General features: G+C 37.8%; 2 protein-coding genes across 11 annotated transcripts in view; one reads left to right on the top strand and one right to left on the bottom strand.

The window, feature by feature from the left end:
- Nucleotides 1-2,987, top strand: part of BMAL1 (basic helix-loop-helix ARNT like 1) — a 108,786-nt gene extending 105,799 nt beyond the window's left edge. For all 7 annotated transcript variants that reach the window (XM_062196471.1, XM_062196474.1, XM_062196473.1 and 4 more), the window contains 2 exons: nucleotides 1,709-1,811; nucleotides 2,363-2,987. In XM_062196471.1, coding sequence (XP_062052455.1) covers nucleotides 1,709-1,811; nucleotides 2,363-2,523 — 264 coding nt within the window. In that variant the 3' untranslated portion in view covers nucleotides 2,524-2,987. The remainder of the gene's footprint in view (nucleotides 1-1,708; nucleotides 1,812-2,362) is intronic.
- A 922-nt stretch (nucleotides 2,988-3,909) lies between these two features.
- The window catches only part of BTBD10 (BTB domain containing 10), a 71,566-nt gene continuing 48,319 nt past the window's right edge, over nucleotides 3,910-27,156 (bottom strand). For all 4 annotated transcript variants that reach the window (XM_062196466.1, XM_062196465.1, XM_062196469.1 and 1 more), the window contains 7 exons: nucleotides 26,650-26,846; nucleotides 24,178-24,463; nucleotides 21,590-21,692; nucleotides 19,664-19,784; nucleotides 13,853-14,050; nucleotides 11,385-11,495; nucleotides 3,910-5,023 (listed from right to left, as the gene is read on the bottom strand). In XM_062196466.1, coding sequence (XP_062052450.1) covers nucleotides 4,713-5,023; nucleotides 11,385-11,495; nucleotides 13,853-14,050; nucleotides 19,664-19,784; nucleotides 21,590-21,692; nucleotides 24,178-24,463; nucleotides 26,650-26,846 — 1,327 coding nt within the window. In that variant the 3' untranslated portion in view covers nucleotides 3,910-4,712. The remainder of the gene's footprint in view (nucleotides 5,024-11,384; nucleotides 11,496-13,852; nucleotides 14,051-19,663; nucleotides 19,785-21,589; nucleotides 21,693-24,177; nucleotides 24,464-26,649; nucleotides 26,847-27,156) is intronic.

Below are 27,156 nucleotides of genomic sequence, written 5' to 3'. Positions count from 1 at the left end.
TTCAAGTAAATATTGGAATTTTTAGAAAACCTGTATCTGACTTGGAGCTTGACAGCTTCTCAAAACTCAAAAGATATTTCTGATGAGATAGGTGGTACGAACACTGGCAATGTGTTGCTACTGAGTTATGTAATGTATCAACATCTGAAAGATAGATATAAATCAGTGAATGCATAACTCAGTGGTCTCTAAATGACCAATGCAAGATCTTCCAGAATCATCCAAGGATTAAAAAAAAAAGTACATCCAAAATGCCAAGCTACACCAAAACCCTTGAACAGAGTACAGAGAATTCATTATTAGGTTGCAGATTCCATACTGCAACTAATCTTTAAGAAACTTCCATGTGTCAAGTTCTCTCTATACAGACTGAATGTAGAAACAGGAGACTCTAGTTTAGTTAACCCTAAAGTTAGACTTGTAAAAATGTAAAATTTGTAACAGTCCTTTCACTAATGTTTTGTTATTGTTTAGGAAAACTTAGTTCTTTATTAAAATGCTATTCATTATCCAGTGTTAATATGTAATGAATGGGCTTATTGTGTTTCAAAAATCTCTTGGTTTTAATGTCAACTATGGTAAAAATTGACACACAACCTACATAAACTTCTGTGGGATTCTGAATACATTTTAAGAATGTAAAGGGATCCCTAGATCAAAAAGTTGAACTGTGGAGATAGAAAAGTTGTAACGCCACCTACTGGCAAGGCCTGAAATCACTGCTTCTGCAATCCAGCACCGAACTGTTTCCTTACCGCTATCCAAATACTTCTGGAAGAATGCTCTTCTGCGAGACTCAGGCAGAGAAAGGAACCTTGTGGGGTAGGGTGGGATTCTGAGACAGCATTCCTTTGAGGTGCAGCAGTGATACTCTTCAGTGGCCTTGCTTAAGAACTTAAACCAGAAATGACTGATGTTGGCACTTGCAGTATACCTGTTGCTCAAAGATTTACTTTAGGTGTTGTGTTGTTCATTTGTGACTCCAAACTGATTATTCTTCAGTAACATCTGTTGCTATGTTTAAGATGTCTTATTCCCTTACCAGAGGTACTGCCCAGCTGGCTCACTGAACTTCATGAAATATGTGAACATGATCCCAGGTGGTTGAATTCTCTAGGGGTTTATTCAGCTGTGACTTTACCTGAATCAAATGCAGAGAGTAGTCTGGAGGGAGAGATTTTCATTTTATTGTGACTATTCCTAAAAGTTCCTTGTTTAAAATCATCCAATAGGACACTGAAGCCATTTGAAGCTCCCCCAACTTCCTCTTTCCAATATACTTCATTTTCTTGGTGATACTGCACGTGATATTGATTCAAAGTTTCATTTAAGAGTGGAAAACTTCTGGGGCTGGTGGTGTGATGTAGCAGGTGAAGCTGCTGAATGCAATGCCAGACACTAGCATCCCATATTGGAGTCCCAGTTCAAGTCCTGATTTCTCTGCCTCCAGTCCAGCTTCCTGCTAATGCACCTGGGAAGGCAGCAGATGGCCCAATTGCTTGGACTCCTTTCCCCCGACATGGGAGGTCTGGGTGGAATTCTTGGCTTTGGCGAGACCCAGATTTGGCTGTTGTAGGCATTTAGGGAGTGAACCAGTGGATGGAAGATATTTCTCTCTCTCTCTCCTGTCACTTTTTATTTATTTGAAAGAGTGTGTGGTGTGAAAGAATGAATGTAAAACTTCATATTTTCCCCCTTTTCATTGTAGATTTTAAATGGAGGGACTCCAGACATTCCTTCCAGTGGCCTATTACCAGGTCAGGCTCAGGAGAACCCAGGTTATCCATATTCTGATAGTTCTTCTATTCTTGGTAAGTGGCATTATTATTCATTTCTGTTGTAATGAGCTTGCAGAAAATCTGGCATAAAGTCACCTGTCAGACTGAATTTTACAAAAGAAACTAGCTGTAGATAAAGTCAAGAACAAGGTAAAGATTTGTCCTTAATGTGTTGTCCAATGTGAAGTAATGCTATAACTAGTACTGAAACCGTATTTTACACTGTTTCTGTGTGGGTGCAAACTGATGAAATCTTAATATATACTAAATCGATCTACTGTATATAAAGATAATTGTAAATGAATCTTGATGTGAATGGAATGGGAGAGGGGAGGGGTGTGAGTGGGAGGGAAATCATGTGGGGGGGAAGCCATTGTAACCCATAAACTGTACTTTGGAAATTTATATTTACTAAATAGAAAAAAATTTTTTTTCACATTAAAAAAGGTAAAGATTTGAAATTTAAATCTGAGTAGACTTTAACGGTAGAGTTTGGTGGGGATCTAGGTTTGTTCCTAGCACTTCCTAAATCTAAACATGTTTGGTTTCTGTTGAATCACTGACCAATCTGCCTCCTCCCACAGGTGAAAATCCCCACATAGGCATAGACATGCTAGACAACGACCAAGGCTCGAGTAGTCCCAGTAACGATGAAGCAGCAATGGCCGTCATCATGAGCCTCTTGGAAGCAGACGCTGGGCTGGGCGGCCCTGTTGACTTTAGCGACTTGCCATGGCCGCTGTAAACACTACATGTTGCTTTGGCAACAGCTACAGTATCAAAGTGCATTACTGGTGGAGTTTTACAGTCTGTGAAGCTTACTGGATAAGGAGAGAACAGCTTTTATGTGCTGACTTCATAAAAGCCATCTCAGAGCCATTGATACAAGTCAATCTTACTATGTGTAACTACAGACAAAGTGGAACTAAGCCTGCTCCAGTGTTTCCTCATCATTGATTATTGGGCTAGCTGTGGATAGCTTGCATTAATTGTATATTTTGGATTCTGTTTGTGTTGAATTTTTTAATCATTGTGCACAGAAGCATCATTGGTAGCTTTTATATGCAAATGGTCATTTCAGATGTATGGTGTTTTTACACTACAAAAAAGTCCCCCATGTGGATATTTCTTATACTAATTGTATCATAAAGCTGTTTATTCTTCCTTGTAAGAATCCTTTACTATAAATATGGGTTAAAGTATAATGTATTAGACAGTTAAATATTTTTAATAAATGTTTCCCTTGTTCTATATATCCTGCTCCATTTCAAACGATAAGAAAAAAATCCAGTCCTGGAATACAGAGGCTTGTCAGTTCTCACAGTGGGTGTTTAAGGGTGACAATTTGTGCTAATGTCACTTGCAATGCCTTTCTGGACAACACTTCTGGGACTTCATTTCCCAGGCTACAAGTGTAGCTCTATTGTCAACTAAATTTTCAAACTGTTTGCAGATTTAATTTATGCAAGGCCAAAAATGTTACTGCTTAGAAATTCTGAATCCTGAGTTTAGAAAGTCAAGGTTAGATGTGATACACTGGCTTCTCTGATGCTACTTGCAGTCTACATTCATCAGCTTTTCATCCCTGTAACAATACCTGAGAGGCTTGTTTCGACTCATGGTTCAAGATCAGGCGGCCCCACTGGTTCAGCCATCCGGTGAGGCCAGAGGACAGCAATGGCTGAGCACATGTAGACAAAGGATTGCATGAGGAGCCAGGAAGCAGAGTGACCAAGTTGGTTTTGATAACCAGGCCTCTTCTGAGCGCATGCCAATAGACTGGATTATGCTTCTCGTCTTCTTGGTACCACTAACATAAGACCTTGGAGTCCAGAGGTTACAAAATATGGTTGTGTGGCTTCAAACATGAAGTGGCCCCTGACCCAAAGCACTGAAATATTTCTGATTCTGGCCGCAGAATATTTCAAATAGAATTTTCATGAATCACATGCTCAAGAGAGCAGCACAGCTGAAAGCTCAGCTCTAGTGTAAAAGTGCCTCATCGCACATATTCCAAGTTAGAGCTCCTTGAGCTACTATTTGCTTTCTGGTTACATTTACACCAACAAGACAGGACATCTGCTAATTGTGCAACTAAAAATCTGGTCACAGAGGTTATAAAGTTGGTCAGAAACCTTAAAACAATGGAATTTTATTGATGAAAAAACTCAAGTTTACAATCATTTAGTAAATGAAGAGCAAACACTTCATTTTCCTATCCCAAACTCTCAAAAGTATTAGTAAATAAATATCTGTGAACAGATTAAGGGTAAGGCAAACTGGATCATAAACCACCTCTGCTGTTCACTCCTTGCATGTGACTCACTGAGAGGGTGAAATGGCACTGGAGAAAAGTGAACAGGTAAGACGTGGGCACTGACTCATCCTAATCACCCAAATAAGCCCAAGATAAATACTCATTTTTTGCTCATCATGGGCAGCAAACTATACACATCTTACTGAAGGAATACTTTGATAGAAGCACTTATTTAAGTTATATTGTGCATCACAACTAGAAAATGGCTTGAACAGTTCCATTTGACCACCATTTATAAAGTGCAACTATATAATATTCTGCATTTTATCTGGGGTATAACAAATACCAATCTGAAAAGACTGAAAGTACCCCAGCTGCCAATTTTGACCACTTCTGAAAAGACCTAGATGTGTGAAAAAGGACTGTCCCCATACAAAGAACCAATTTCACAAACCTACTGGTAAACAAAACATTTATGTAACTGGAACCTCAAGATGCTAGAGTTGTACTCACTTAAGAAAACCATTCAGCTACCTTTGGTCTTTGAAAAAGCCTACATTGCAATATGCTAGACGTTATGTGCATCTTACAATGAAGAGTGGCCCTGCAGTGCAGAATGAGGAGAGTACAACGTCACTGTGAAGAGTAGCATGCTATGGTTTCATGGAACATCAGCATCACAGCATTGGATTCTGTGCCTCAGGATCGAGGTCATTGCTGCCAGACGGGGGATGCATAGGGAGAATATCCAGCTCATCCACTTGGGGAGTTGGGTGCATGACTACCAGCTGGTCTTGGGGAATGTCTGCAGCAGCTGCTGCAAGGTTAGTGATCGATTTGCTCTTCACACACTGAAAGTCTACATGCCGACTCTTTCCTTCTTCCTTCTCCCATGACATTCGGATAAAGGGTCTTTGGACATAGTTGTAAATCACTTCTGGGCGACCTCCAGGCCTTTTCTTTACTTTTTCTTTGTAGGTAGGGTAACCTGAGAAAAGAAAAGTTTTAAAAACTTAGGATCCCTCACCCAACTTAGCCTCTGAAAGCTTTTCTGCTGCAGATCCTGAACACTCACAAATGAAAACAAAGAAGGAAAACCAACATTCTATCCACTTCATCAAGAGTTCAAGAGCCAGGAACTAAAATCCTGATGTGATTCACAAAACCTGTCACCTTCTCATTTACTCAGTACACCAACCACCGAAAAACATGCTTCAAGTGGAGGTATGAAGGGGATGGGTCCCCAGTACAGTGACATATGATCTACAGAGATCCTGCACTCCAGCTGTGTATCCGTAATATCCCCAAACCATTCTCTTCCCAGAACGATCTGGCCTAAATGCCTAACCACAGTAGCTTTCTCATTTCCTTAAACCTAAGTCTCATCATCATTATATTGCTCTGAGTATTTTGTTGTTGCTGTTAAATGACAAAGTTATTCAGGTGGTTCCAGATAATTCTGTACCTGGGTCAGCAAGGTTAATATTTTAACCTGTATCACTTCAATATTACTATTCTCAACAAAAGTAGCCATCCCTGATTAATTATACATTCTCCTATTGGATTTTAATCACTGAAAAGTAGCAACTGGTAAGGACAATCTTAGTTTTGGAAACATTCCAATTAATTACCAGTAAGACAGTTTTTCCATAGATTTGCCAGTTCTCAGAAACTAATCACAAGCGCCTGCCCTCCTTTCTACAAGCTAGAATTTCTAGTTTGGACCAGGGATTGACAAACATTTTCTATAGTCAGGCAGTAAATGTTTCAAGACTTGTGAGCCACTATTGAAACTATTCAACTCTGCCCATGTAAAGTAACAAATACATAAATAAGTGAGCAAGAATACATCCCAAGAGTCAGCACTGTGACACAAGATTAAGCCACCACCTGCATCCCCTATGGGCACCAGTTTAAGTCCTGGTGCTCCACTTCCAACCCAGCTCCCTGCTAATGCACCTGGGAAAGCAGCAGAAGATGGCCCAAGTACTCAAGCCCCTGCTACCCACGTGGGAGACCTGGATGAAGCCCCTGGTTCCTGGCTTCGGCCTGATTGTAGTCATTAGGGGAATGAATTAGCTGACAGAAGATCTCTCTCCTCCCCCCACCCACTTTCCTAACTCTGCCTTCCAAATAAAATAAATATTTTTTAAAATAATATGTTCCAATAAAATTTTATTTAAAAAGGTTTTTTTTTTTTTTTTTTGATTTTGGCTTATGTGCCAACTTAGACCATTTTACTATCAGAAAAAAAAATAGGCCTCACATAGTAAGGGTTCAATTAATGATAAATGCAAAAGGATGTATGTAGGTATTACTGACAGTAGTATATTTAGCCCTGTATGGAGTGTGGGGGATGCATAAGACTAAAAAATCTTGTGAAGATCTATATACCATCTGCATTTAGGGCAGCACCAGCGATTAGAAAGGTCTCCATCTCTATTCTCTTGTCCTTGATTACTCCTGGACAATTAGAAAGTCTTTAAAATTCCCATTTCATTCATTGTATTTACTTCCCAATTTTTCCTCCACACAGAATCACCATCCTAGACAAATGTGATCATGTGTATCCTAGCAGAAAACTACCACTGGCTTCCCCATACTTCAAGAGAAGTTCTGTACTCCTTAAATAGCATATGAAGTTTTTTAAAAACCTATTTTCAATCTACTTAACCTCATCTGTCCTGCTACACTCCCTCTAACCCTAGAACTCTCAAATATACTGGCCATGTTAATCTTTCACTTTCTCTAAATATGCCTAGGTGCGTTCAGACATACTGCTGCCTTGCTTCCTCTCACACCTTTCACTCCTACAGCTCCAACCTCTTTTCTCCTCCCTTAATGTTTTATATTAAGGCTCCCCCCAGAGTAAATAATTTGCTCCTCATGTTCCATAGCATTTCCACTATGCCATTAAATTGTAACAATACCTATGTCATTAAACTGTAATTCTTTACATGTCTGTCTCACCTTAACAGAGGGTTCCTACACGGCAAAGGCAGGTGTTTCCCTGGAACCCAGCACAGTGCCTGATAATATTGCAGGCACCAAATACCTGAGCAAATTGTAAACTATCAGGACATAGCAGTTTCAAATGATACCCACTTCCTGCATAGCCACCTGATTTGGAAAACAAAAATCAACTTTGTGCCTGGCTTGCAGATTCACCCATCTATTTACTCAGCAAGCAATGATTTAGCAGCTCCTGCATCAAAGATGTATACACCAAGGTGCTGCCTTAAAGGCTTTTATAATCTACTGGATAAAATTTGTCCATCAAAAGAACATCCCAAATAGCCAATTACACACCTAAGAGAAAATGTGAAGACAGAGGCGTAGGTATAAGAATTCAGAAAAAGAATGAAATTTTAAAGGGCTAAACTTAAACTTACAGCTCTGTTCAAAGTCTTAGGCAAAGAACTTTCTACTGAACTCAAGACAAGGCTCCGAATGTTAGGAATAAGGCCATATTAGCAAACCCCTGCAGTCCTAAACTGCCTTTGAAACTCTAAGTTAGAATGTTTTTTTAAGATTTTATTTATTTATTTGAAAGGTAGAGTTACAGACAGTGAGAGGGAGTGACAGAAAGGTCTTCTGTCCACTGGTTCACTCCTCCAAATGGCAGCAATGGCTGGAGCTGTGCCAATCCGAAGCCAGGAGCCAGGAGCTTCTTCCAGTCTCCCACACCGGTGCAGGGGCCCAAGGACTTGAGCCACCTTCTACTGCTTTCCCAGGCCATAGCAGAGAGCTGGATTGGAAGAGGTGCAGCTGGGACTAGACTAGAACCGGTGCCCATATGGGATGCTGGCGCCGCAGGCATAAGATTAACCTACTGCGCCACAGCGCTGGCCCCAGAAACTAAGTTAGAATTTTTTAATTAAAGGCTTAATTCAACTCATCTCTAATGATTAAGTGTGTAAAGGCCACATCCTTCATTATAAGATTAAGCAGTTCCTTTGTGGGATATTATTTTAACACCATAAGAATGTTCAACTTCCCATTAAATATTACCTAACAATTTTTAAATACTAGTTGAAAAATCTTTCCTGAGTCAGTAGTTTCATTAGCGAATTGCAAAATCATTATTTTCTAATTCTGTCCTTCTTTTTACATTCATAAGCTAGTATCCTTCAGTAAAGTTGAGTTTTTCCCTTTATCAAATGAGGCCATTTGGTTATTCAAAACTATTTTTATTTGTAGGGGCCGGCGCTGTGGTGTAGCCTGCAGTGCTGGCATCCCATATGGGTGCCGGTTCGAGTCCCGGCTGCTCCACTTACGATCCAGCTCTCTGCTATGGCCTGGGAAAACATTAGAAGATGGCCCAAGTCCTTGGGCCCCTGTACCCACAAGGGAGACCCAGAAGAAGCTCTGGGCTCCTGGTTTCAGATCAGTGCAGCTCTGGCCCTTGCAGCCAAATGGGGAGTAAACCAGCAGATGGAATACCTCTCTCTCTCTCTGCCTCTCCTTCTCGCTCTGTGTAACTCTGACTTTCAAATAAATAGAAATAATTTTTTAAAAGATTTATTTGTTAAGAGGAAGAAACCTGTTGAAGTTTCAGTGGGAACCAATAGCAGAACCAGGACTTGAATCATGTCTCCAATTTTTGAGTCTCAATAGTTTTGAAATATTAACTGAATATGCCTTAAAAGACACAATATGCAAACTTACCTGCCTGTCTACTAGAAGCTTAGGTAAATTGGTCTTGACTGTGGCAGGGCAATAACCAGACTTGTCTACTGTTCCTTCAATAACTGCTTCTAGATTCTGAACCATTCTTTTCTTTTCCTAGCTAATATGTAGACACTGAGCCACAGTTTTCCATCAAATCTAATCTTTTCCTTTTGAAAATTGTAAAACAGAATCCTAAATCCTGGTAGAAGCTAATCTGTTATTGATAATTTAATCAACAGAGAAGACTTAAATTAAGCTTCTAAATATAACTTATAGTTTCTAGTAATTAAAGAAGAGAGGAGAAAACTGAAGGACATCACCAAGAAGTAGGATACATCCAGAAGCAGGGCCCTCTACAGGAGAACTGGCCCAGACTCTGCAACACTGATGGTCACAAATCAGAGACTATTCTAGATTAGGCAATCTGATAAAACAAGCATTGAGTTGTAAGGTATGGTCCTGGACCGGATCCTGGTTTAGAGACCAGCCATTAAAGACACTTTTGGGGCTGGCATTGTATGGTACATGGGGTTAAGCTACTGCATGTGATGCTGGCCTCCCATATGGGCACTGGTTTGAGTTCCAGCTGCACTACTTCCCACCCAGCTCCCTGCTCATGTGCCTGGGGAAGCAGTGAAAGATGGCCCAAGTCATTGGGCCTCTGCCACCCATGTGGAAGACCTGGATGAAGCTTCTGCCTTTGGCGTGGCCTAGCCCTGGCCATTGTGGCCATTTGGGGAGTGAACCAGTGGATGGAGGCTCTATCTCTCTAACTAAATAAATCTTAATTTAAAAAGACATTTGGGGGAACCACTGGGAAGTTTTAATGAAGATTAATATTAAGAAATTTTCCTTAATTCTGCTGGGTGAAATGATTTTTAAAGTAAGACAAATAGGTCCTTATGATTATATGAAAATTCATTTAATTGTTTAGCTCAATGCTTAAAGTAGTGCTAGTATCCCTTATGACAGAGAAAGAAGTCCTTTAGTAGGTAACTTATAGATAGCTTTTAGATAAACCTATTCACTATTTGAGAACCCTTCTATGCCAGTTACTAGGCCACATGTTAGGTATGTAATATGTTACCTGACTTCTCTCAAGTTTATTTTGGGGAGCAGTGTCATTGAAATTCCAAGAAACTTTCGAAGGATGAGTAATAGTATCTATCTATCGAACACTCAAAATTAAGGTTGGAAGGAGGCGATTTCTAATATATCTCATTTGATTTTCACGGCTATCCTCTAGAATATACAGAATATTCTTCAGACTATCCACGTAAAGAAACTGCTGCTCAGAAAGAGTGAAAGATTTATCTTAAGACACCTGGCCATTACATTCTCTACCAATCTGCAGCACCCTCTATCTTCTGAATCTACTTTACTGCTCCTATCAACGTTCATGTATCTCATCAAATTGCATCACTTGCCATACCAGTCTTATTTGTGCTTTCTGTACCTCAAATATACTAAGCTCATTCCTATCCCAACACCTCTGTAGGGCTTGTTTTCTTTGTCTAGCATCACCCTTGTCATCAGACCTCAGCTCAAATGTTTCTTCCTCAGAGAGGCCCTCCTTGTCTTTCCAATCTAAAGTGGCTTCAATTGCCTGCTCTCTAGTTCTGAGACCAAGTAGCTAAATCACTTTGTTTGCAAAGTGATGAACCAAAACACACACAGGTGAAGCTAAGGTGTCAGCAATTCCTCCATTTTTTAAGCCCAAAGTCCCCTTCTGGCTGCAAACATCTTGTTTGTGGTCACTCTTCCCATATATTTCAATAGCCCACTACTGGGCTCTCCAGAGGTCATCCAGGTCATTAATCAACACTATTATCTTCATTATCACTCTCACAAACATTTACTGGAACTTAATATGAACCAACTACTCTTGTGTTTTCTTCATATATTGACTCATTCTATTCTCACAATAACCATATCAAAATACTTATTAATGCTACCATTTTAGATGAAGTAACTAAGGTACAGAGTTTAACTGCCTCGGCCAAGTTCATACAGTTACCAATTCATAGGATTTGAACATAAGCAATCTGGCTATAGAGCCTTTCACTTTATAATATGCCATGTTTTATATGGCAAAAAGGTATTTTGTTCTTAATAGGGGTATTTTAAAAACAAATATCCAACAAAGCATATGGAAAAATTCATTTATAACATAAAGTAGCTATCTGAAGAGTATATGCACCTAAGTAAGATGAAAGTAACTCAAACATATTAACTATTACCATATGTTAAGATACTAGATTAGTATATGCTATTAGTCCTGCCTCTACGGGAATTTCTGGAAAAGTACTTTTTAATTATATTGGGCTTCCATGATCACCATTAGGCAAAGAGCACTGCCAAATTTATGAGAATGTACACACATGCATACCCACATAAACGACATGAACTTTGTCAAAATGAATTAGGGTAAGTTGCAGCAGAAAAGACTAATTTATTTCCCTACATCACTATGAAAACTCATAGAATAAGTAATTTCTAATGATATCTGTCATCTCAGATAAATGTAGCTGATTTCTGTCATTTGTGTCTTCTGCATAAATATTCAATCACCTGTCAGATTTTTCTCAAAGTATTCAACTATATTCTGAATAGGATCCAATTGTTTAACCTTGTTTTTTCAAATGAAAATAAATAAGACAATAACAAAAATACCTTACCTTCTATTCCCAATCTAATCTTCTTAAGACCCCTCTCCTTCAACACTGATTTGGCCACATCTCTGTTTTCAATATACTTGAAAAATCTATATAATTTTGTGCTATAAATAACTGGGGAAAAAAAGACAAAAGTGTTTTCATTTTAATATTCAAGTACTTATTGAGAGCAACTTAAGTTTAAGTTGATTATCAAAGGGACCTGATAGCCCTAAAAGCCCAAATAATGGATGCAGTAATGCCAAAGGGTAACTAGCCAACATGACAGGACAATATTCAGTGCAGTTAATTTAAAAGCAAATGTCTACTGAAGTGGAAACAAGAAAAGCTTTGATAACCAATTGGGTAACCCAATCCATAGGAAGAATCTCCTTTTGAAAGATATGTCACACACACGCTTACTGCAATGGGATCTGCCCGAAGTTTCAAATAAGAAAACAACAACAAAAAAAAGAAAAACAAACAAAAAAAACAATATTACATTATTATTGAGCAGGCAAAGAAAAGGACTTCACGAAGATGCCTGTAAGGCCCACTCTGGACAGGGGGAAAAACTGCCTTTTCAAAGAATACAAAACAGATATATTTTTACAGTTGATGGATTGAGCGCTATTAATAATTCCCCCAAAGCCAAAGACCCACTCACAAACTGTTTTCCATTCAGGCGAACAGCCCCATTTAATAATGTTGTTAAAAAAAAAAAAAAAAAAAAGGCAGATTCGAGCATGTTCTGCCTAGGTTAGTCCGTTTAGAGCAAACTGGCTTTGTAAAGGACAGACATTCCACTGACAACATGTTGAGTCTTCCAAATGTGCTGGGAACTTCGGGGAGTTAGACTGATGGACCTTCCTCGCCTTCTCTCTTTCAGGTGAAGTTATCTCCCTTAAAAGGTGAACTGCAAAGGTTTTTTTGAAAAAAGAAAAACATACTCATAAACCAACCAAATATGCTGGTTTATGAGCCAATGAAAGGAAAATACATATACAAATTCTATTCATGGAGTAAATCTGTGATTACCAAATCTTTTAAGATTACTGATATTTTAAGATGAAGATTTTTTTTGACATTTCGGAAAGAATAGTGTCACAGAGTTACATTTTAGGAAAACTAGGCTGAGAAGGCTGTCTCTATCACCTCACACAAATCTTCCTTAGGTTGGACCACCCTGGCACAAAATGAAACATACACAAATTAAATATCATTTTTAAGTTCTTTTAAGCTTTTAAAAACCATACACACAAGAATACAAAATAAAAAAAGCTGAAATGTAAAGTTCAGCAATAGAAAAAAAAAAGAGCCAGATCCATTTTAATTCCTTTATCACTACAATGTCATTTCTGTATTCTACCTTTGTCTCTATTCTCTTGGAGGGAAACCTTTTAAAATTAAAGTATAAATTATAAGCTTGTTTATCCCTTTTTCATAATAAAACCACTGCCAGCAAGGAGCCTAAGGATGAGCAAACAGCAACAGAAATGCCTATTACTGAAACTATCCACAAAAGAATCACAACACTAATTTAAGTACCTCATGCAAAGGAAGTATCTCAGTATGAATTCTGAAAAATGCTACCATAACTTGTATTAATCTTTTGAAAATATTTTTTCAAAGTCAGAAAGAATACTATTTGTGGTTGGCTCTATTTTATTCAATTTTTGAATAAGACATAAAAAATGAAAAAAAATCAGACATTAAAGATTTTTGGTACTTTCTATATTACTGTATTTTTTACTTAAACTCTAATCCTTCCTAAACCAACAGACTGGAACACAGAACAGGAAGTTAGCTATTTTACTCAGTCCCTTGAGCCATTGTTTCAACTCTTCTTTTCCATCTATGAAACTGGCAAAGAATACTAATATTGGGTTTATCAAGCAAAAATGTAAGATAGATTTTCTAACAAATAAGTTAAAAGACTAATCACAAAAGTGTGGAAGTGGATTAAGAAAAATGTTAGACATTGCTGCTCAACAAATGTTTTTTTTTTTTTTTTTTTTTCCCAAAAAATATCTAAAAGAACTACAGTTCCACAAAACTTTCTGAAAGACCATTGTGTCTTTCTGGAACACATATAGTATTATGAAAGAACATCTTAGAGTTATCCCCTACTGACAGTCAACAAAGAGCAAACCACCTCTGCATGTGGAAGGGTGGGCACATTTTTTTCTGGACAGGGATAGAGAGGAAATACTTTGGGCTCTGCGAGCCATGCAACCTCTTGCAACTACTCAACTCTGCCATAATAGCAGGAAAGCAGCCATTGGCAATACATCAAATTTATAAAAACAAGAGGTAGGCTGGATATGACCCTAAAGCCATAGTTTGCCACTCCCTAGTGCATGGAGAGAGTTCAATGTATGTGTATGTGTGTGTGTGTGTGTGTTTATAAACAAACCCTATCCTTTGATTAATATGATAAAAGATGAACAATCTGATGATTCTGGAGAGAAGAAACATGCCACAATACTCACTTTGTGAATATTCTTCTCCCATCTGTGGTGGATACTCTTCATCCCAATCAACCACATCATCATCTGTAAGCACCACTATATGGCATTCTCTTTCACCACTCTGGGCACTAGCTACCATGAGAGGGAGGATCATTTCTTCCAGATAAAATTCAAATTGTCTACGAGCACCATCATTTGATAACTCATGCATTAGGGCACCTGAAATGAAACCCACAAAAATATCTCGATTTTTTTGGATGACTGATAAGCATTAGTTCAGCATCTATTTTGGGACCCTACAAACAATATAATGGTTATTCTTTAGTCACCAAAACTAAAACGAGTTCTTAAAGAATTGTAGAATATGACAGCAATAATGGCCAATTTAAAGACAACCAACACAAGCCCCCCTAATTCATACATCATGAAGTCATCTGCTCAAGGTTGCAAAACTAATTTGCAAAATCAAAATTAATACCTCAATTCCACCCAGGGTACTTTTCATTCTATGTTATCTTCCATCAGAACATGGAATTATGTCTTAAAGTATATCTTAATTTTATTTTATTTTTTTTTTTACAGGCAGAGTGGACAGTGAGAGAGAGACAGAGAGAAAGGTCTTCCTTTTGCCGTTGGTTCACCCTCCAATGGCCGCTGCGGTAGGCACGCTGCGGCCGGCGCACGGCGCTGATCTGATGGCAGGAGCCAGGTGCTTATCCTGGTCTCCCATGGGGTGCAGGGTCCAAGCACTTGGGCCATCCTCCACTGCACTCCCTGGCCACAGCAGAGAGCTGGCCTGGAAGAGGGGCAACCGGGACAGGATCGGTGCCCCGACCGGGACTAGAACCCAGTGTGCCGGCGCCACAGGCGGAGGATTAGCCTAGTGAGCCGCGGCGCCGGCCTTAAAGTATATCTTAAATATACATTTCAGATTAGCCATATAACTAAAATAGTTCCCATATTCCACTCCTACATTCTCCCTCTCAGAAAGCTATTCACAAACAGTGTTTCAGTGTAGCAAGAGAGGTGAGAGGAGAAGGATCAACAGGAATAATGCAGGCAAAAGGCCAAGCCAAATATAACATGATTAGGAATTCTATAGCAGACTTGAACATGGAAGTGAGAAAGGTGATTGATTTCTCTCTTTAAGTGAATGTCAACTTCCTAAGAACACAGCCACAAACTCACCTGAACTGACCTAATCTTATTTTCTTTTATTCTTATTTCAATAGCAATGTCCTATCTCCTACCTAAGAGTCCACCATCTTAGGTGTAACTACTACCACATCACCCTGGAAGCAGATAAAGCAATTCTGTGGGGAGTGAGGAGGGAGACAGGGGGAAGGAGACAGAGAGAGAGAGACTGTGTGTGTATGTATGTGTGTGTGTGTGTGTATAGGAATTGGCAGTGGGTTAGAGAAGGGCACTAGATTTCAAATCCACAATCTTCTAAAGGAAAGCTTTTACCTCCAACATGTTATCTCTATAATTATATATAATAAAGGATAACTAATGATTAATCTACATTATTAGCCATGTCTCTCTCTCTGCCAGCTATTCCATTATTTTTATAAAATCTCTTTATAGCCAAATTTATAGATGTTAACAGTCTTTCCCCTCCTAACTTCTGAACCAATTCCAATGTGGCTTCTACTCTCACTACTCTATACAATTGCTCACACAATGGTCTCCAAATGGCTTTTATATTGTTCTCCAAGTGGCTTTTACATTGTTAAAGGAAATAAACACCTTTGGTCCCAATCTTTTTTTCTTCAAAGACTTATTTATTGAAAGGCAGAATTACAGAAAAATGAGGGATACACACACACACACACACAGAGAGAGAGAGAGAGAGAGAGAGAGAGAGAGAGAGAGAGAGAGAGATATCCATCTGCTGGTTGAGAGAGAGAGAGAGAGAGATATCCATCTGCTGGTTCCCTCCCCCAAAGAGCTGCCATAGCCAGGGCTGAGCCAGGCCAAAGCTAGGAGTTTCTTCCAGGTCTCCTACATGGGTGGCAGGGGCCAATATCTCAGGCAGTGTCTTAACCCACTATGCCACATGGCGCACCCCTTTTAGTCCCAAGCTTACCTGACCTCTCAGTTGAATCTCTTAGACTATACTGTTCCCACTTTCTTGAAATACTCTCATCCCTAAAAATCTAATTTGTTTATTCCTGGTTTACTTTCTCTTCTCCGCTATTCTTCTCAGTCACCTTTACCAAGTCTTTTCCCTCCAGTGTTCACTAAATATTGATATTTCTCAGGATAATTTCATATTCTTTTCCTCTACCATTCTATGCTGACAATTCTCAAATTTATTTACCTTAATTCTGTCTTCTATATTTGAAATGTATTATCAGCAACTGTCTTCTGGAAATATCCACCCAGATACTTCCTCACAGAGATCTCAAACTCAGATATTCAAAATTAAACTTACTTATGCCTCTTTCTCTGCAATGTTTTCCATGTTATCATCCACTCAGGTTCTCAGAACACGGTCAAACACATAATAGACACTTAAATTTATTTGCAGAATAAATGAATAAATCCTGGCTTTCTCCTTTACGTCCTAATCCAAATCATTTCCCAAGTCCTTTTAAACATATCTTGCACTTAAGGTTTTCTTACTGTGGCAGATTACATATTTCAAAGTTGCCTGCAAACTCTCTCGTGCTATATGCTTTCTGCCTTGACATTTCCTCCTGAAAGGTAGGGCCTAATTTCCCTCCCCTTTAATGTAGGCTGGTCATACAGACTGGCCCATTACCATGAGAGCATGGCTACATCAGGAAGAAACTTACAGGTTCTGGTCTCTGGAATGCTTGCTCTCCAAATGCTCCCTCCCTAAACAGCCTCCAGGATTTGAGAAGCCCAAGTCACAATGAAAGGTCACATGTAGGTATTCTGACTGGCATTTCTGGCTGAGCCTAGCCTCCGAGTTATCCCAGCCCACATACAAGGCATGTGAGTCAAGAAGTCTTCATTTAGCCTTTAGCATCGCCCCAGCCCTTCAATTCTTCCTTGATGAGGCCTCAGACAGTGTGAAGCAGCCATAATCCACTTCTGCTGTGCCTTGTTCAAATCCCTGATTCACAGAATCAATGAGAATAAAATGGTTGTAGTTCATGGTACTAAGTTTAGAATGATTTATTATATTGCAATAGTTAACCAGACACGTTCTGTTCTGAACTCTCATCCAAACTACAACAAAAGTGTTTTAATTATATTCCCCCAACACTGCTTTTGCTTTCTGTAATCCATCTTCCCGCACAGCAATCAAATCTAATCATCTCCGCTAACTTAAACCATTCATGACTTGTACTACTCTTGAATAAAAGTCCCAAATCCTCAACATGATCCATACAGTCTATAATACAAAAAAGGTTATAAATCAGTGTGTACAATAATTTAAGGAAATATTTTCATTAAATAAGGCTTCTACATTTCTGATCTCCATGAAGTTCCCTCAACTACAATTAATGACAATCTTACACTTTCTGTTAAAGGCTTCTTCTCTCTTTCCCACCCCACATTGAAGCAACAAGCAAATGGTGAAAATTCTAGTAACCAATATATCCAGAATCTGACTTTCTCACAACTTCCATCCTGATCCAAGCCACTACCACCTCTTACCTGGAGTTTCACAATTACATCCTAAGTGACCTCTTCACTTCTACTTCAATTCTCCTTTTGGTTCATTTTTAAAAAAGATTTATTCATTTATTTGAAAGTTAGAGTTACAGAGAAGGAGAGGCAGAGAGAGAGAGAGAGTGAGAGAGAGAGATCTTCCATCTGCTGGTTCACTCCCCAAATGGCCACAATGGCCAGAGCTGTACCAATCCAAAGCCAAGAGCCAGGAGCTTCTTTCATGTGGGTGCAGGGGCCCAAGCACCTGGACCATCTTCCATCGCTTTCTCAGGTGCATTAGCAGGAAGCTGGATCAGAAGTGGAACAGCTGGGACTTGAACCGGTGCCCATATGTGATACCAACACCAAAGGTAGTAGCTTTACCCACTATGCCCCCTTGGTTCATCCTTAAACAGTCAAGAGTGATTTTTTTTTTTTTTTTAAATTTTTGACAGGCAGGGTGGACAGTGAGAGAGAGAGAGAGACAGAGAGAAAGGTCTTCCTTTGCCGATGGTTCACCCTCCAATGGCCACTGCGGCCGGTGCACTGCGGCTGGCACACCGCACTGCGGCTGGCGCACCACACTGATCCGATGGCAGGAGCCAGGTGTTTATCCTGGTCTCCCATAGGGTGCAGGGCCCAAGGACTTGGGCCATCCTCCACTGCACTCCCAGGCCATAGCAGAGAGCTGGCCTGGAAGAGGGGCAACCGGGACAGAATCCAGTGCCCTGACCGGGACTAGGATTAGCCTGTTGAGCCACGGCGCCGGCCCAAGTGATTCTTTTACACCCTAAGTCAGAATAGGACTACAACAATAAGCAACTCTACACTTAATATTGTAAAAATAGTATCCCCATGAAATGGCATAAGGTGGCAGCCTTACAGATCAATTCACTTATTTGTTCAAAACTATTCAAATGACTTCTCACAGTCAAAAGCCAAAGAATAGATGAACTAGTACTTTGTTAACTTTGTTCCTGCTCATCTCATCTAGAACAGTACTTAGTGTAGAATGAAGTCATTAAATATTTGTTATGTTTCTTCCTCACCCTCTAGCCTTATTCTTCACCACTTACACTCTATCCTTCTGTTCTAGCCAGTTTCCTTCTTCAGTTCTTCATGTCATGTTCCTCCCCACAGAGAGCCTCTGCAAACACTATCTTTGCAGCTTTGTATAGTTAGCTTTCCCTTCTCGTTGCTATTCCTTCAGTTTTACTATCACTTAGATAATTATTCATCATAGTCACTTTGAAATATACTTCTCACAACATTTAATTTCTCCACTGCATCTTTCACAACTTTATTTGTTGAGTGCTTGTTTTTCCCATTGGACACCATAAACTATGGAAAATGTCTGTCTAGTTCATCTCTATAAGGAATACTTGATTAATAACAGAGAAAACTTGATTAATAACAGAGCTTGATTAATAACAGAGAAAAAAGACATGACAAGTCAAATGGTAGACCAGAAATGCATAGCTAGTACTCAGCAGTTAGCAAATACAGAGGTAGAAATCATAGTGTAAAGGTCATTTTGAAGCCACAGTGATGAAGGACAACACTGAGGTGTTCCTTAAGTGTAGAGATGCACAAAAGAGATAAAGGAAAGAGAAGGTAACAGTAGAGAACAAGATCTTTACAATTTTTTTTTAAGATTTAAAATATATATATATTTGAAAGGCAGGCAGGCAGGGAGGGAGGGAGACAGAGAGGGAGGGAGAGAGAGATCTTCTATCTGCTGTTCATTATCCAAATGCCTGCAACAGCTAGGGCTGGGTTAGACTGAAGCCAGGAACCATACCTCAAATACTGTTTTTGAGAATTATTTGTTTCTTCCAGAGTGCTCAGGACATTACAAGATAATTATCAAAATTAAATTTTGGATGCTGTGATCTGAGTAATGAAACACTTGACCAAAATCAGGATCCTTAGCAAGGAGATAAAGACTGATAATAAATGATAAAGGAACCAGTCAAGGGAGAAAGTCTAAGAGTTCATAAAAAAAATAAATTATTAAAGTTGGAAAACTGCACAGAGATTATATCAAGAGCTCAGTGCACTTCCATAATAATTTTCATGGTACTAAAATGCTTTATAATTCCACTAAATATCTGAAGTCTAACTAGGTAAACTGCACTAGTTCAGACTTTTTATTACAATAGTCATAATTCTATAAATCACTCACACATAAAACATAATACTTACTGAGATCTCTACATTTAATAGTACTATATTCAAAAGAGATACAAAGATAATCGCATGCTTCTCTCAGTTCAGGAATGGATATGCCATCAGGACAACGGATTATTCCTGTTTTATAGTAATCCTAAATGAATAAACAAATGTAAAAAATGCATAAAATATTTAAGTATAAGGTAGCCAAAACATTATTAAGGTTGAATTGGTAATACTTTCAAACATAGTGGAGCTTTGACATTTCAGAATTATGAAATTTTTAAGTTAGGTGGGATCTCTGTTTACCTAAGAACTTCTTCATTTTACCTATAAGGATAATTCAGGCCCAGAAAGATTCACTGATTTAACCAGTCACACAATTTAACAGCAGATATAAGACTAGAATACAGGTCCTTCCTATTACCTTGTGCATCTCATCTGTTACATCATACCACATTCATATATATCTTCATCTTACCAGTCATTTTCTAACCGTTTACCATAAAATTATAAATTTTTAAAGTAACTAAATTAACTGTTATTCTCCGAGTTTCTTAAATATTACCTAATGAATTTAACCTTTACAAAATTTAAGATTTTTAGTAAATAATTACATAGTTGTATCCAAGTATTAAGAGATGTCAAATAAGATGCACCAATGGATATTCTTCTAAACAAAATCATTTCTTGTTTCCGTATTACAAGCAGTCAATACTAATTATTTCCAAAATCTACTTAAAAAGTGGTTAGATTGACCCCAGAATTACAAATAAGTCACTTCACAGATGAGTTACAAAAATTGTCAACTCCAAAGAGGATCAAACATTGGTATGGGCAGCTGAAAATGTACTTCCCCCCAGAATTAAGACTTGTCTCAAGTTTCTCAAAAATTTAGAAGCACAGTAACCAGAAACACTGTTTCAAAGGTTACTGCATCAACAGAAGCAAATCAAGTTTTGGTAGTTGTCCAAGTACTAACCTGACCAAAAAAAATTTTTTTTTCAATATTTATTGATTTGAAAGCACCAGAGCTACAAAGAGGTGGGGAGGAGGGGGAGAAAGAGATTTTCCATCAGCTGGTTCACTCCCCAAATGGCTGCAATGGCTGGAACTGGGCTGATCTGAAGCCAGGAGCTTCATCTGGGTTTCCCATGTGGTTGCAGGGGCCCAACTACTTGGGCCATCTACAGCTGCTTTCTCAGGTACATTAGCAGTGAGCTGAATCAGAAGTGGAGCAGCTGAGACCAAAACCAGTGCCTATGGAGGACGCCAGCACCACAGGCGGCTGCTTTACCCACTGTGCCACAGCTCTGGCCCCAGACCAAAAATTAACTACTTTTCCCCACCTATCTTCTATCTCAGGATATGCTCCTTCTTTAATATCACCAAAACTATTTAAGGAAACTATATATCTTCAGAATGTGGCACAAGTATCACACCAGAAATCAGATCTTTATCACTAACTGCAAACTACAAGTAGGGACAATGAAATGCTACTTCAAATATTCCTTGAAACAAAGGGTTAAAAACTCAAAGTTTGAAATACAGATGACAACAAATACATTTTGGAGATGATTTTCAAATATAAATTTTCATACAGTTGGTTATAGGCAATAAAATATTAAAATTCAAATAATCACATTCATTCTCAGATAGCAAAAATGACTGACTTACCATATTTAACAGAATTAAGAAGGAAGGAGTAATATGACTCTAGAAATATTACTACTAAATATCTGAAAGAAATGAATTTTCCTATCATTTTTTCTCAAGGTCATAAAATTTGCTTATATCATTTCTTTATGTACTAAAATAAAAATGAATTAAATGGTACTAAAAGGAAAATAATATCTTACATACCTCCAAAGAGATATTTAAGTAGAACTTTGCTTCTAATTCAAGACCCTACCAAGCAGGGGTCTTACAACTAAATGAATATATGCAAAAATCACTCACCAGAATAGCTCGAAACACAGTGGAACCAATACCCTCTGCTACCTCATACTCTCCCTTCTCATTGGGACGTGTAAAGTTATGTTCTCGGCCAGATCCAAACATCCTATGATAACAAAGAATTAAGAAGTACATCAATAAAATACTTCCTTCAAAAGGGAAAAAATCAATTTCCTGCACAAAAATAAAAAGGAATTATAATTTAAGCACTAAAAGTTATGTTAAATTGAGAATTTTTATCAAATTTTTTCTGGCAAACACTATAAATGAAGGAGTATTAGAATTTCTTTTGATGGGAAGGAACAGTCGTACAGATTCCCTGAAACAATAATAAAATCTAACTCAGAAAACAAACATCTTCTTGAAATCAAAAAAAAAAAAAAATCTAGAAGGAAGAGTTATTTTTTTAAAAAATTTATTTTATTTATTTGAAAGAGTTGTAGAGAGAGGTAGAGACAGAGAGAGGTAGAGACAGAGAGAGGTCTTCCATCTGCTGGTTCATTCCCCAGATGCCCGAAACGGCCAGAGCTTTGCCAATCTGAAGCCAGGAGCCAGGAGCTTCCTCCAGGTCTCCCATGTGGGCACATGGGCCCAAAGACTTGGGCCAACTTCCACTGCTATCCCAGGGCATAGCAGAGAGCTGGATCGGAAGAGGAGCAGCCGGGTCTCGAACCAGTACCCATATAGGATGCCGGTGCTTCAGGCCAGGGCATTAACCCGCTGTGCCACACAGCGCCAGCCCCCGAAGAGTGATTTTTATACTTCAGAAAGAAGGGGAGGGGAGGAAGCTTTTATTTGTGCCTTTTCCTTAAAATTGCTATTTTTATTGCAAAGTTAATGCTCTAATGAAGCACACAGAGCAAGCTGTAAACTGAGAAAAAAAGCAAGAAGAAATAGGCAAAACAAGTTATTTCATGTTTAAAAATCATAAATATAAATGAAAGAATTCAGGCTCAAAATTCTCAGATTTTAATTCTAGAACTGAAAAATAAGCAATCAAATGCCTGAATAGACTAGTATGGAGAAGTAGAGAATCAAAAATTTAGTAGAAAGCTCTGAATTTTTATATAAGATTTATATTTCAAATCATGTTGTTGGCCCTTTAACAGTATTTAGAAAGGAGGCCTTTATGGCCCTTTGGAAAGAAATGCTGCAGGCAGTACTCGCAATAAAACTTAAAACATCATGATTAAAGAAAGTTGAACTTCAGAATTCGGTAACAGCACTATTCTCAAAGTAAATGCAAACTGGCCTAAGAATTCTGCTCAACTTTCCTAATTTAAATGTTTTCCTCTTTTGTTGAAACACAGAGACCTAGGAAGAACAAAGCTTTTTTATTTCAAAGCTTCCAAAAGAATGTCATCTGCTTTTTATAGTTCCCATGAATATTAATTTTCATTCCCAAAGATATGAGTTAGTCAACTGACATGAAAAGAAGGCTTCACTGATTAAAGAAAAAAGAAAAAGACAGTCTTTCAAGAATCAAATGTCATGCAGTTTTCTCAAATACCTGAAATTTTTACAAATGGGAAAATATTCTTTACAGATCAGTATGAATACTTAAACTAAAAATACTTAAGCTAAAATATTCTTTACAGATCAATATGAATACTTAAAAAACTAAAAATCTTAAAATATAGCCCAACAGCTGAAGCAAATTGTCAAACACCCACATTTCTTACTGTGTTTCTTTAAATTTTACATCAAAATATGAAGTATTAGCACTGTCACTCTTTTCCTAATAGCTACCAACAATAACCTCCTAAAATACTGAAAATGTATAAAAAAGCCTATTTATAGTTCAAGTACTTCTTTTCCTGGCTATAAAGCCTAGTGTCAATATTAAAACATTTAGCAACTCAAAATGTATATAGTGTTAGAATTCTCCAGCATTTATTCTGTATCTTGAAACACTAATTCTCTCTCTCTCCCTCACACACAATCACAAAATATAGAAAAATATAAATTCTCACTGTACATAAGCTTCTATTTACTTGTACCTTCACTTTATAGTAGTGTGAACAAAGATATCAATTTTTATAACTAAAAGGTATTTGATCTTAATTTTAGACATACTATCAAATTTATGTTGTCTATGATTTCCTTCATTTTACTAAGTGTACTTGTTAATGGCATTCCTTTTTTTTTTTTTTTAAATATCTACATCAAACTGGTAACTGATGCTGACTTTATAGCTAACCAACTGTTTTCTTTTTTCCTTAAATAATGCTAACACTTCTTTATTTGGTGTTTGGACTTGGAAATACAAGTGCAGGAAATGTATCACTGCTAAATTTACATGGTTAGATTCAATATTTGGTCTTAATATATAAAGATCTTTTAGTATCCTGACTTCAATAACTATTTATTACTCCTCCTGGTATTGCAAAGAATATTAGAAATAAAACCAAACTCAAGCTTTCTCGCCATATTAACTCAGACAAGTGATTTAACCTCCCAAACTCAAGTTTTTATCTGTAAAACAGAAATGCTATATTCCAACAGAGAACTACTATGAAAGTTAAATGAAAATGATGACTGTGAAAGAGCTTTACAATTAATGGTATAAAAAAGAAGAGCATAATACAAACCTGCCTAACATTGTATTTGGCTGCGCAGTAAAAATGGATGGGTCTACAACAAATCTAGTGTTATCCACTATTAGTGTTACTCGTTCTGATGTTCTTACACTCCGTGCGCCTTCTTTTGCATTTTCATATACAAAAACCATCTCTCCAGATGTCTTACAGCTACCATCTGAACTTGACTGACTACTGTTTCTGCTGCCGTTCCCAGTACTACTGATGGAACCATTGGGCGATGCCTTTTGAGGACGAGGACTGCTTGGACGAGAGGAACTGTGATCTTTTTCTCGTTCTGAAATAAAGATGTTAAAGTTACGCAAATTTTTAAAAAATATTCAATCCCTGATACATCTTTTAAATTTACAGAAGCTGTTTTAAATCACTATTTCTGTTTTGATTTCACATATTATCAGAATGCCATAAACATTAATTTATTTTCCAGTATTAAAACTCAAGACATCAAAACGTTTTTACATCTTTATTTGTAGATTTTTTTAAAAAAAAGTATAGCTGACTGAGGGACTGGGACTAAGATAAAAAATTACAGCAAATGTTATACTCCACTAAAAAAATTATAAGAAACCCAAGGGATCAAGTATTGTAAGTCCAATAAGCTTAATTCAAGTTAGTAACAGATTACTAAGAATACCAATTTAAACTTTTAATTACTGAAGTGGGTAATATTATTCTGAAAACACAAACTTTGGAGTCTTACTATGTTAATAAAGGCATTCTAAAACCTGCAATTTATCACATTCACAAAAGAAAGGTCCAAAAAAAAAAATATTTCACTAATGGCTGGCGCCACGGTTCACTAGGCTAATCCTCTGCCTGTGGTGCTGGCACACCGGGTTCTAGTCTCTGTTGGGTCGCTGGTTCTGTCCTGGTTGCTCCTCTTCCAGTCCAGCTCCCTGCTGTGGCCCGGGAGTGCAGTGGAGGATGGCCCAGGTGCTTGGGCCCTGCACCTGCATGGGAGACCAGGAGGAAACACCTGGCTCCTGGCTTTGGATCGGCACAGCACGCCGGCCGCAACGCGCAGGCTGTAGCGGCCACTTGGGGGGTGAACCAATGGAAAAGGAAGACCTTTCTCTCTCTCTCTCACTGTCTAACTCTGCCTGTCAAAAAAAAAAGAATTTTTTTTTCACTAAGGACCAGCAAAAACTATTTTGCCCACCAAATAAAGTGCTCTAACAGCTGATGATCTACTGCTTTTTCATTCTCATTTTTGTTATATAAAGCACTGCTACAAATTTTAAATGATCTATAATTATTGTCTATGTCTCTTACAGATTAAAATACAATTTTTGTTCACATATTCCAATATTCTACCAAGAGAAAATAAAGACTAAGATTTTATGCTAAGTTTCATTTAGAAGCTGGAACACCAAACTTTAAAGGTGACCTAAAAATGTACCTTCATCTCATCAGTTTCATCAGCTTTTGCCAAATTCCTCCATGACTCAGGCTACTCGGAACACTCTGTACAGCATTACTGATTATATAATTAGGTTTTGCTGTATCTCCAGAGATACTCTGACACCTCCCCCCCCCCTTTTTTTTTTTGCCTGTTTGCACAATGCTGGTAGACTTCCAAAAGCAAAATTTGCTGAAAGTAATAACATAGTTGATTATATCCTGCAATTCTACTGCCAGACACTAAACTTCACAGCTAACAAACTGTTAACTCTTATTTATACTTATTTAATATCTGGTTTATAAATACTAGTCTGTTTTCAACGATCTACTTAAATATTGACAATTTCTCTGCATTACTAATAGACACTAGTATAAATAAATTTGATTTACAATAGACTATAAGAAACCTCTTCCTAGTGTAAACTGAAGTATTTAATTTGTCCCTTCCCCAGGAGAAAATGAAAATCAGCAAGCTCACATTCCTTCAGCACCTTGTTTCAGACTAGTGCTTGATAGTCACACAATGTATTCACCTGGAGTAATAACGTTCATTTATAGTAATAAGTAGGAAGAAGGGGAAATATTTAAGTTAGCTGCTAAAAAAAAAATTTCACACCTCCTCATTCATCTTCTACTTTTATTAAATTTGAAATATTCTTAAAAACCAAAGTCAATAACTCTATAATGGTTATTCCAATTTTACTTTCTTTATAAGAGACTTTTATTAACAATTTACTACAAATTATTTTAAAATAAAATATTACAATATACACCTTTAAAGATAAAAATTAACTTGAGAAATCTACAGGCCAGTGTGAAATGCATTTTAGTTATTTCATTTATAATATTGCCCTAGACTTTAAAAAAAAGTTCACCTTTAAGTTGCATTTAATAAGATGTTTTTTCACAAGAAGAACCAAACTCAGCTGAAACAGAAACAACCAAATAGAAAGTAATTTTACTCTGAAGTATTAGGCACATTTCAGTGTCACTACTACTACTTTAAAAAGGTAAACCCACAGCTCTTAAGAACCATTGAGCAGACTAGATGATTTTACATACCAACATGGTGCTGTCGAGTTGGAGAAGTAACATTTCTAATACAAGGAGTAAGCTGAGACTCTGTTCTTTCATGTGATGAATCTCGCGATCTGTCACTTGACCTTCGTCTATCTCTCGATCGCTCATGCCCCCCACTAGCACCATGTAGACTCATTTTGGTGTGGTCCACTCCTCCTTTAGCAACACGCGAAGGGGTACTGATAAGTTAGAAAAAAATTCACAATTAAAATAGAAAGATCAGATCACAAAATCCTTTTAAAGAAAGACACGATTAACAGAAGCTATCATAACATTTTTAAGTACAAAAATCAAATGCTACTTTCCAGTTCTGAAATATAACATACCTCAAACTTGTAGGTTTCATGAATCCTGGAATAATGGGTTTGTAGAGATCACATAATAGAACTCATTTTTTAAGATGAGGAAACTAAAACCCTAAAAGGTTAACTGACATTTGAGTTATAAGTACAAGTAGCAGTTAATAGTAGATCACTCAGATATTCCAAA

The sequence above is a fragment of the Lepus europaeus genome, chromosome 7, assembly GCF_033115175.1.
Source record: "Lepus europaeus isolate LE1 chromosome 7, mLepTim1.pri, whole genome shotgun sequence".
In the NCBI taxonomy this organism is placed as follows: domain Eukaryota; kingdom Metazoa; phylum Chordata; class Mammalia; order Lagomorpha; family Leporidae; genus Lepus; species Lepus europaeus.
The sequence above is the reverse complement of the archived record's forward strand: the minus strand, read 5'-3'. Positions and strand labels throughout refer to the sequence as shown.